The sequence below is a fragment of the Hemicordylus capensis genome, chromosome 2 (assembly GCF_027244095.1).
Source record: "Hemicordylus capensis ecotype Gifberg chromosome 2, rHemCap1.1.pri, whole genome shotgun sequence".
NCBI classification, from domain to species: domain Eukaryota; kingdom Metazoa; phylum Chordata; class Lepidosauria; order Squamata; family Cordylidae; genus Hemicordylus; species Hemicordylus capensis.
The window spans coordinates 221416489-221427822 of NC_069658.1; the positions used below are offsets into that span (position 1 = coordinate 221416489).

At 42.1% G+C, this 11334-nt stretch overlaps 1 protein-coding gene across 1 annotated transcript; it reads right to left on the reverse strand.

The window, feature by feature from the left end:
* Nucleotides 1-434: 434 nt before the first annotated feature.
* LXN (latexin) lies at nucleotides 435-9730 on the reverse strand. Its single transcript, XM_053288397.1, has 6 exons — nucleotides 9314-9730; nucleotides 7600-7662; nucleotides 4363-4540; nucleotides 2533-2669; nucleotides 1347-1409; nucleotides 435-737 (listed from the first exon to the last, which is right to left on the reverse strand). The coding sequence occupies exons 1-6, from the start codon at nucleotides 9668-9670 to the stop codon at nucleotides 639-641; spliced, it is 897 nt and encodes a 298-aa protein (XP_053144372.1). The 5' UTR covers nucleotides 9671-9730; the 3' UTR covers nucleotides 435-638.
* Nucleotides 9731-11334: the final 1604 nt, after the last annotated feature.

Below are 11334 nucleotides of genomic sequence, written 5' to 3' on the forward strand. Positions count from 1 at the left end.
AGGTCTTCACCAAAGTGCTTCCTGGTGGTGACGCATCTTCACACCCATGGCATCTACCTGTACTCTTAGCTGGATGTCACCCTGATGAAAGCCTCCTCCAAGGAACAGGTCCTAAGGAATGTCCACAGACACTCCTAATTGGAGTGTCTGCGGAAACACAGGCTCATAATCAACCTGGAGAAGAGTTCCTTGTCTCCGTCCCAGAAGTTAGATCACATGGGTGTGGTGACTGACACCAGGCCTCATTGGGCCTACCTGACGCAGGAGAGACAACTCAAGGTCTTGTCGACTGTAAGGTCCCTCAGGACCAAGAATGCAATGGACCTTATGGGGCTGGCCAGCCTGCCTACGCTCAGTGAATGGAAAGAGAATATGGTTGTTCTTGTGTTACGAGAAAACCTAAATAGTCTTTAGAGAGAGCATTACGGCAGCTGTACCATAAGTATTCACTTTAGTAAGCACGAGCCTTTCTAGGAAGCACGATTTCTAGTAAGCATGAAATCAAGAGAGTTTTGTTTTGGTCCTTTAGAGTTTACATGGAATGCAAGGGTTTCAGGGCAAGAGTAAATTGTGCAGCTCTTATTCTAGCAGTTTATAGATGTTTTAAAACATCTAATAGTAGTATTGAGGGTGTGCCATTAATCCTGTTCTGCACGTTTTGGCTGGCGACTGTTCCGTGTTACTTTCACGCCATGCTGTGGATGCCAGAGAACTTGCATGTGCCAAGGAATAATCTCCTGTTGATTTAAAAACAACAACAACAACAACTAAATATTAGGAAAAATCAAGGTATTAAAGTAGTCAAGGAACTATGTATAATCTCTGAGCACTGGGTAAGAATCCTGTGCAGTAAATCCTTCTCAAGCCACTACATTGCTTTTTTCTCCCTTCCTCTCTATTCATGTGTTGTTCACAAAATGTTGTGAGCTACAAGTGAGCATGGTGTAGAATATGGGTAGCCAAAAAGAGAGGAAATTCTTCTCGCTAAATCATCGGATAATTCTATGCACTGTTTTCAGTGCTAACTTTTCAAACCTTAGTTATGTAATGCATATGAATAAAACAAATACTTTTTACCGCTTTTCAACAAAAAGTTCCTAAAGAGGTTTACATAGATATAAATTTTTAAAATGGCTTCCTGTTCCCAAAGGGCTCATAATCTAAAAAAGAAACATAAGCTAGACACCAGCAACAGCCACTGGAGGGATGCTATGCTGGGGATAGATAGGGCCAGTTACTCTCCCGCTGCTAAATAAAGAGAATCACCACTTTTAAAAGGTGCCTCTTTGCTCAGTAAGCAGGGGACATACAGTCTCCCCTTTTTATGTTACAATAATGTTACTTACTTGGGAGACAATATCATGGATTAAAATTACATAGGAAAATTCAAGATAGTCATCGTTTCTTTTCTGAAAGAAAAGGGGAAATAAATAAATAAAATACACACATATACTCTGCTTTCAGAAAGTACAACTGTCGTTCAAGTGCAGTGAACTTCTATAAAATGTCTTAAACAAGCAGGATTAAACAGAGACTTGGGTTTTCTTTCTTCCTTTCATGTAACCACACAAACATTTGGGAAGTGAAGGCCCCAAGTTGAAACAATCTCTGGTTGCTTAAACAATTAAAGAAAAATGATTAAATTCTCTCTTAAGGAGAATTGCTCTTGTTTCCATAAACAATTTACCGGTATTTGGTTTAGAACTGACTCATTACTTGTTTCTGTTTAATTTTAAAATTGCTATGGAGATGCCTTCCCTGGTTTGTATTCTCTTCGATTTCTGCGACCTCAGTTCCTTTAGTGCTTGATCAGAAGTATAGATGAGAAATAGTTTTTCTTAAATAAGACAGCATGCCATTAAAAACATGAATAGTAAATGTTAGAGGGAAACTATGAGAATATCTGCAAGTAAGGCCCAGTATTTGTCACTTGATGGAATAGCTATGTGTTTAATTCACTGTGCACCAATAATTAACCAGAATGCATGCCACTGCCAACAAGAACAATTTTTAACCTGCCTCCAAAATGGGCTGCAGCAAGCCCACTCAGTGGGATTGGGGAAGGAGGCCCTGTGGGCCACCACCTCCACAGCCCTCCTCACTGCCACTCTTTATTCTTCAGTCTGCACTGCATAGTGGCAGTTTTTAAATGCTATTTTTTTTCCTTTAAAAAACTAAGAACTTTCCCTCATCCCCTCAAGTACAAGCTCTGCCCTGTACTTGAAGGGGAAACTTTGCTGGATTCCCCTTGTCAAGCTGGCTCGCGAGGCCTTGCTCAACTTGCCCTCAGACTGCACCGCCTGCCAGTTTGGCTCGAGGGCGAGCCTTCGCCCTGAGTTGAGCTGGCTCAAGTGCGAACTGGATCTATTTCAAGCCAATTCACACATCCCTAATTTTAACTTGCTTCTGGAGTGCAGGTTAACATGAATGCAGACAGATTTTCCCTTCACACTCCAATAAGCTAGAGTTTGACTATGAGGTATCTCCATAGGGACAACTTGCACAAATGTATTTGTTGATACGTTAACTTACCACTTGCTTAACACTTTGAACTTGTGCCATATTGTACCACGTGTCTTCTGTTGAGTTCTGCCATATTACATAACCACAGGCAACCCAGGCTAAGTGCCGAATGGGCTCCATTTCTTCAGATACGTTCCCATGGCTATCTGGCAACAGAAAGGAAGAAGGACTGAACAAGGGGAAATCCTGAACTATGTAACTATTTAAATTGTGTCCTCTTTTCTATTAGGTAGCTATACTGTGATCTCTATCATGGTTCCCAAGTAGTCCATACACTTGCATTCTGTGCCACAATCCTTCCTTTCCTGCCCTGAACTCTATGCTCAAAATAAGCTGTGCCATTCAATAAATAACGCTGTTGTAACCTATTGGCTAAGAGACTGAGCTACGAATTGGGGAACGGCTTGTAAAAATCTCTCTCAGTCCCTGCCCCCCCCCACATTTGCAATATGGAGTTTAGAATACAGCATTGTTAGGATTAGATAAATAAGTAACATGGTGCTCTGATCAGTCCAAAACAGCACAAATGCCACTTGTTATATATGCATGCAACTGCATTTGTCTTCCATCATTCTGACCATGTGCATGCTTTATTCTGCATCTAAAACGTGGCACTTTTTTGTTTAGCAAGAAAATAGGTATAGTTACAGCAGGAAGAGTAGTGGCTAAATTTAGAGACGGCAAGATTGATGGCTAGGTGGTTATGATAAGACGTGGGAGGGATTATGATCACGTGACAGGGACAGGTAGTCATGTCCAGTGTGCTTCTAAAAAAGATATAGGCCTATTAACTGTCGATCTGGCAAGACTACAACACCTGGGGCTTTTTAGTTTAGAAAAAAGACTACTGTGGGGAGACATGATAGAGATCTATACAATCATTCATGGTGTGGAGAAAGTGGAGAGAGAGAAATTCTTCTCCCTCTCGCGTAACACTAGAACCAGGGGTCATCCCATGAAATTGATTGCCAGGAAATCTAGGACCAACGAAGGGAAGTACTTTTTTGCACAAAACACTTTGGAATTCTCTGCCACAAGATGCAATCCTGGATGGCTTTAAGAGGGATAATTTCATGGAGGAGAGTTCTATCAACGGCTACTTGTAGGAGGGCTATAAACCACCTACAGCCTCAGAGGCAGGATGCCTCTGAATACCAGTTGCAGGGGAATAACAGCAGGTGAGAGGGCCTGCCCTCAACTCCTGCCTGTAGGCTCCCAGTGGCATCTGGTAGGCCACTGTGTGAAACAGGATGCTGGACTAGATGGGCCTTGGGCCTGATCCAGCAGGGCTGTTCTTATGGAACCACATGTGAATGCTGAGTAGTGGTTTCCTAACGTATTTTGTCCATAAGGACTACAAACTTGCTCTTTTAAAAAATGAAAGCAGAGGTTCTTCAGATTCTACACTGGACACCAGATTTTTACATGTAGCAGAACTGAATAAGACTAGCTAAATATACAATAAAGCTATGACACCGCTTGTGTAGTTCACAACTTGTCCAGTGCACATAACAACCTATTCTGTATGAGGAGCAATAGGCTCATTGCTCAAGATAGATCTGCCTACCTGGCAGAGCCCAAAGGTTGAACTAGGGCCAGGAGGCCTATAGATTGCGCAGTACAAGGTTGGCCTTGGATGGCCATACTAAATTACACCCCAACTCCTCTTCATCCTAAGCTTAGGTGACTTGAGCTTGCCTATTCCTGGTTTAAAGGAAATTACCAACTAGTGGTCTGGAAATGATCAATAATTTTAAAACTCTATTAAGCATAATTAGATTCACCCCAGAGCCCCATTCATAAAGTGAAAATTTACACTGCAGAAATCTTGTTTTTAACCTGGAATATTGTGAGCCTCCAGTGGTTCTGAGAGGTTCTTGATCCTGTTATAAAATTTGTTATCCGCTTCCTCCGTATTTTTGCCAAACTCTCCTTCCACTGTATAATGCACTTCTGGAGCAACATGTTGGTCACCACGATGATAAAGTATCTCAGCTGTGCAGTTCACAGGACTGTCCTGTTGCAAAAATAATTCTACGGGTTTAAAACCTGTAACTAGTAGAAGCAAGTTCTTACAATTTTTTTAAAAAGAGGACACATTTACTTGATTATGGGTTAGTTGATCAATTTAGAGCTTTACACCCCTTGAGGAAGGATTATCCTTTCTTTTCTGGTAGACATACGTTCATTCCAGAATTGGGAGTTTTCCAGAATTGAATATTTATTTTGATGCACATCACATTACACAACTTATACATATGCACCGCGACCCCCAGGCAAAGTGGGCGAATTTAGAGATAATGTTACAGGATAATTTACTCAAACTGCCTTTGATAAATAATTTAGGTAAAGGGAAGAAAAAACAAAGTAACCCTATATGGTGTGGAAAAAATGGCAAAATAAATTGTTTCCAACAATGTCACCCTTATTAGAAAGGAGAAAATGGTTTTATTAAACTTAAGGATTTCTACTCAAGGACCTCAAATTTGCCAAAGATAGATTTGATTAAGAGGATCACTTCAGTGAATGATAAATATTGGTTATTTACAAATAGAATTAGTTATACATTATATAATTCTGAGTTTAAAACAGCTGCAACTCACTCTTTGGTTAATTTTGAGCAGGTGTATGAAGAGCTATTAATTAACTCCAGTGGAGCTACCTCAAAATTATATAACATCTTGTTGAATCTTGATGCGTTCTCGTTTTTAGGAATGAAACTTTCCTGGGAACAGGATATAGGAAATTGTATAGACTCAGTAAATTGGGTAAAAGTTAAATAAACCTTTAAAATGGACAAGTAATGTTACAATATGGGAGCAACGGATTAAAATATTAACTAAATGGCATATGACACCAAGGAAGTTGGCGAAGATAAAAACATCTCTAATGCTAACTGTTGGAGAGGGTGTATGGAATTAGGTTCTTATAAACATATGTTGTGGGACTGTGTAAGAGTTAAAAGATTTTGGCAAGCAGTGGAAAATGAAATAGGAACCAAATTTAGAGTTTTGATGATGCTTAATATAGAATAGGGACTATTGTTTTTGTTTAATGGAAATAATATAAAATTGGATAATAATGTTTTAAGGTTTCTTATACTAGCAGCTCAAGCATTAATTGCTCGTAACTGGAAAACTGCTGAAAATCTTAACATCAGTTACTGGTATAAAATAATATGGGAAAATATGATTGAAGAATTCATTTTATTTCGGTGTAATAATATGCGACAAAAGTTAAATGGATATGACTTTAAGCAGGTATGGAAACCAGTTATAGATACAGAGGAGACAAATAAGGTTTATTATAATCTGAGTAAGATCTTGGTTGAAATGGTTAAGAAGATGAATACATAAATATGATCAATATACCAAAAATTTATACCAACTGTACATATGGCAATGTTTCTTTATCCTGTTGTACCATCTTGCTGTAACATAAATGTATATTTCTAATATTCAATTAAAAAAAAAGAGGAACACATTTTGCTTTGATGTTTATTCACTCTGTACCTGATAACTGAATAAGATCAGTCACTTGGACTGTGAAATATGTATGTGGAATTGGCTGTATTAGTAAGGCAACTTATCTAATTGGTTGTGCAAGCATGGTAATGTGTCTTGCCTATATAAAGGAATAGGTTTAATGTACTCTGAATCTGAAATATTACATTGACAGCAAGGGATGGTTTTGTTGAAAATAATGGACATGCACAAATATCATAACCCCTGCTAACTGGGCAAAGAGGCACCTTTTAACGTGGTGATTCTCTTTATTTAGCAGGGGGAGTAACTGGCTCTATCCACCCCCAGCACAGTACCTCCAGTGACTGTTGCTGGTGTCTGTCTTATGTTCCTTTTTAGATTGTGAGCCCTTTGGGGACAGGGAGCCATCTTATTTATTTGTTATTTCTCTGTGTGAACCGCCCTGAGCCATTTTGGAAGGGCGGTATAGAAATCGAATAAATGAATATACAGGCAAACCTCGTTATCCACGGGTTCAATATTCATGGTTTTGCGTATCTGTAGTCGGGGAACAAACTTCAGCATACTCAAGAAAGGGGGGGCCCTTAGGAATTCATGCGGTGGTACCTTTTTAAACCGCTGCACAGCAGCAGGGATGGCTACAGAGGCAGCCACAACATTCCTGATGGCAGTGGAGGCAGCAGTGGGGATCCTTTCTTCTCCCCCCCCCCAATGTCCATGTGGGCTGGTCTGTGCCCCATTTTGGGAGGGAGGGGGAGGGAGAAGGAGTCCCTGTTGCTGCCTCCATCATCCCGGGATAATGAATAATGTCTTTTCAATGCAAATCCATCCTTAGGTCATATTTCAGAGTAGATAAACACTTCCTCTCTTGGAAAAATGTTGCTTTAACAAACCATAAACACACACACACTTCACTGCCCCTGCAGTTTCTTCTCAAGGCACCAAGGAAACATGCATGGAAGGAGAGCTGAGTTTCGGGCAATTCATGTGGCTGAACTGCAGAGAAAAGGACTTGAAAGAGCTGCCTTTCCAATGCCACTCTCCACCACTGTATCCTCCTGCAACTCTTTAGTCATCCCCCTTTGCAAGCATGCACACATCAATCCGCAAAAGACAAGCAGCCCCACATCCCTCCCTACTGCAGGAGCTTTTCCAGGAAAAATTGCCATGGGGTCTCTCTTTGATCCTGCCTAGATGGGGAGCGGAAGTATTTTTGCATGGGGCGTATGGGTGGAAGAGGCCAATCAGCTGCTTTTCTTTACAGAGTCCAACGGAGGTTTGGGTGCTCTCAGACTGGCAAAGTTGCTGTTTTGCATGCAGGTTAGAACATGCTCCTCCCTTGCCACTAACATGTCAAGATGAACAAAAAAATCTCCACTTCTCTTTTATGCATTGTAGATGTCTCCAACTCTCCACCTGTATGCTGGCACCACTGCACCCTTAGAGCAGATCTTTGTTTTGTGTTGAATCTTTGCATTGGATCTTTGTTTTTATATTTAAAAAGACCTTATTTGAGAAACTTGTGCAATGCAACTTGTTTGCCTTGGGGAGACAAGGTGTTATTAACATAAAACAGAGACACAGAACTTACTTTCTGAAGGATTTCTTCCATTGCAAACTTAAGGCGATATTTATGCCCAGCACCTGGTATGTCCTGAAGTGAAAGAAGGACACATTATTCCTCTGGAATCCTGAAGATTTACCAGATTCTTCCTAAGAATGTGGTGCTATTCTAGTCGATAGAAAGGAAGGCAAGAAAGGAGGCACCCAGGCCAGGGAGCTCTTGTCCTCAGCTCCTGAAAAGACCAACAGCCTGAGACAACATTTTATCAATCTGTTATTTGCTTCTTTTAATATTATAAACCACTTTGGGTGCTTTTGTCAAAGCAGAAAGACGGTATAAAAATGTAGTAAATAAGTAAATAAAATATAAGAAGATACAGTATTCGTCTTGAAACACAACTCCTCTACGGCACAGAGAAGACCACAGAAAAACCAGCACCTCTGAGCTAGCCAAAGTCAAGCATAATTAAAGTCCTCTTGACAAGAGAGCTAAACAGCTGCTTAACACTCTCCTTGAAATCAATTTTAAAATTTTAACTTTCAGCTAGACATGCTCAATATTTGCAAGCAGCTGCTGCTTCAAGTACCCCATTATTTATATCATTTGCAGATGTAACAATACTAACTGGGGCAGTGGTAGTTTATTTTCCTAGAGTTCAGAACTTTAACTTTCAGCTAGACATGCTCAATATTTGCAAGCAGCTGCTGCTTCAAGTACCCCATTATTTATATCATTTGCAGATGTAACAATACTAACTGGGGCAGTGGTAGTTTATTTTCCTAGAGTTCAGAACTGAAGAGTCATGGGGTGGGAGAAGGCACAAGTTGCTTAGAAGGGAATGAGAAGGCTTGCTGTCCTGAACAGAAGTATTGAAACCTGTCCTTTAGACACTCTCTGTGTTGGCTGGAATTTGGGGGGGGGGTGGCGGCGGGGGGGGGGGGAGAAACCAGATTTGTGCTGTTTTGAACAGATTAATTTGTCGCGAGCAAAAGGAAAACGGCAACGATTGACCTTTTAGTCTTTTTCCATGTTTGGTAAATAACAAGACTTGTTCCTGCAGCTAAGGGTATTTTTGTTTCCACTCCTAATGGGAAACCGGAGGAGATGGAGGAGAAGGAAAGCACAGGCATGCCTAGAACAGCTATATTAAACCTTCAAGCAGGGTGATGGTAGTGTGGTGCAGTGGGCATGTGCATCCTGTTGAAGTAACTGGTGGCCGACCTGGGGCTCTCCAGCTGCTCTTGGACTACACTTCCCAGTCCCATCACCCCCTGTTGCAGTAAGTTGTGGTTGGGGGTGGTGGAAGGCGTGGTCCAACCTCTGAAACAGGTAATTCTGCCTTCCTTGGGACTATTTGCTTACAGATCAATGTGGCAGGTACCTTGGCAGCCTCAAAGGGGCTAGAGGAAAGCAGTGGAGCAGCAACGGTTAGTACTGGCTTTGTTTCCCAGTAACAGCATTGGCTGAGGTCCAGGACATGGTGTGCACCCAGGATGATGCCTGCTAGGCTGAGCTACTGTACGCACGGGTGAGCACTAGTTCTTGAGTATTTCGTCCAGGCGCTTTTAGGAATAAGTTTACGTGGGGGCTGTGATGCCCTTCCAAGAGGAGCAAGAAGACACCCCCTCCCTCTCGGTCTGTCGAGCTTGGCTGCTTCCCTTTGCACTTTTAAGGCGCCCGTCAGCTCTGCACGGCCTTGCCTGCCTTTCCCCACCTCCAGCATTGCAGGCGGTGCTCTCACCTCTCGGCTGGCTTGGCTCACCTCCCGCACCGTGAAGATCTTGCTGGGGCTGCCGTGCTGGTAGTTGATGTAGTTCTCCACCACACCCGCTGCTCTTTTCGCGGGATAATGGGACGGGGGAATCTCCATGGTGTCTGCTCTGGGGCGCGCTGAAGGTTGCCCGGGGAGGCCGCCTCGGTGGGGATCGCTCCTCCCTAGCGGAGCGGAGAGGTCAGCCTGGCTGGGCAGGGCTTGGGCGGTGGCAGCCGAGCACAACAGGGTCGCTTGTGCCGCTGACGGGAGAAAAGCAGGAAGTGGCAGCAACAGGAGGAGAGCTAGCAGAGCGGAGGCTGCTGGGGTGCACAGGCGCCGCCACATCTGGGCCACCGGGTGGGGCTCCTGCTGGGGCGCAGAGACGGCTCACTCTCCCTTGAGTTGTGAAAGTTAGAAGAAGGAAACAACACTGCTAGGGGGACGGGACTTGGACATGGCCCATTAGGTCAAAACTAGCAGCACACACACACACCCTACGTTGTGTACACATGAAGATCCTGCGCATGTTTACTCGCGAGTTCATGAGGGCTTCCAAGTATGTGCATAGGATTGCAGCCAAAATAGTTTGGCACTCGCGAGAGTAATAACCCGGTACGTCTACTTGGAAGTAACCCCTCCACCCATTTCTATCGATGGCCATTGCACTTCTGACCTGAGCTTGTGTATTTCCCAGGAAGCAAGTCCCATTCCGTTCAGCAGAATTTCCTTCTAGGTTAATGCGTTGAGTGAGGATTTGAACAGCGAGGGAAGTGTCTTGGCAAGTCTCTTGTGAATAGCAGCCTTCTTAATCAGTTGGCTAAATTCTGCCACTGTAATGTTCTGAGGTAAGAAAGATCCACTGCGTTTTCTGCACCTTCATGGCACAGTCTATGGTGAGAGGACATCATTTTAGATAATAAATAACTTATTAAGCACAAAGGCAAAGAGGGGGGCAACCTCAGCTCCTTTAAAGAATTTTACTTTTAGAGTTTCTCTCCGGGGGTGCTTTCCAGATTAGACCCTACAGTGGGGACACGATGTATGTGCTTCCGTACTTCCCGTAATGTAAACCGCCCTGAGCCTTTTGGAAGGGCGGTATAAAAGTTTTAATAATTAAATAAATAAATAAATTATCTGGAACCTGCCTAGCTCTTGTATGTTTGTGACTTCTTTCTTTCTTTTAAAAAATAAAACAAAATGGATATCTTTATTCATACAACTTCCAATGAACAATTATTTCTACTGAAGACTAACTGATATTATGCCTAAATTTAGGTGTCACTCAAAGCTAACACGTCTTCAAGCCCAGTAACAAATACACTACACACCTTCTTCGCCACCTTGCTGAATACATGTGCATATAATAGAAGTTTTATTTGTTACATTTAGATGTCCATAATTCACTGTGGTGTCATTAAAAAAAGAAAGGAAGCCTCAGACTGTATACTTTTGTTTTTGCACCTCCATAACATAAATTATTTTCCCCCACAAGGGCATCAACATTATTGGGGTAGGAAGGGGGCTACCCATTGCTATCCACTTTGGGGGCATTGTTGAGTGTGGCTAATTCATATCTAATATTCCATGATGCAAACAAAACTAATACAAAAAGTAGACTAACTTTGTCAACATGCAGTTGACAAAGAAATAGAAATAGAAGAAATAGAAAATAAGCTTTCTATACAGCTCCTCTCCTCTTTAGAAAGATTTCATCTCTCTTGCCCCAACAACATTTTGACCTCTCATGTGTGACAGCAGCCAGATTCAGACATTACACTGTACAAGCATACAGGTTTCTGTACACATTTTACGAGTGACTGTACAGGTATTCATTTTAAAAGTGAAACTGGATACAGGCCCCTTTATATTTATGGTACAGATTGGAAGTGTATGACTATGTACACATTGAACCTGATGTCCTTCACTTTGGGGGAAGCGGTATATAAGAAAATTTCAATAAATTAATAAATGTCTGAATAATGGGTCTCCTTCTCCCCTTTCAGAAACAG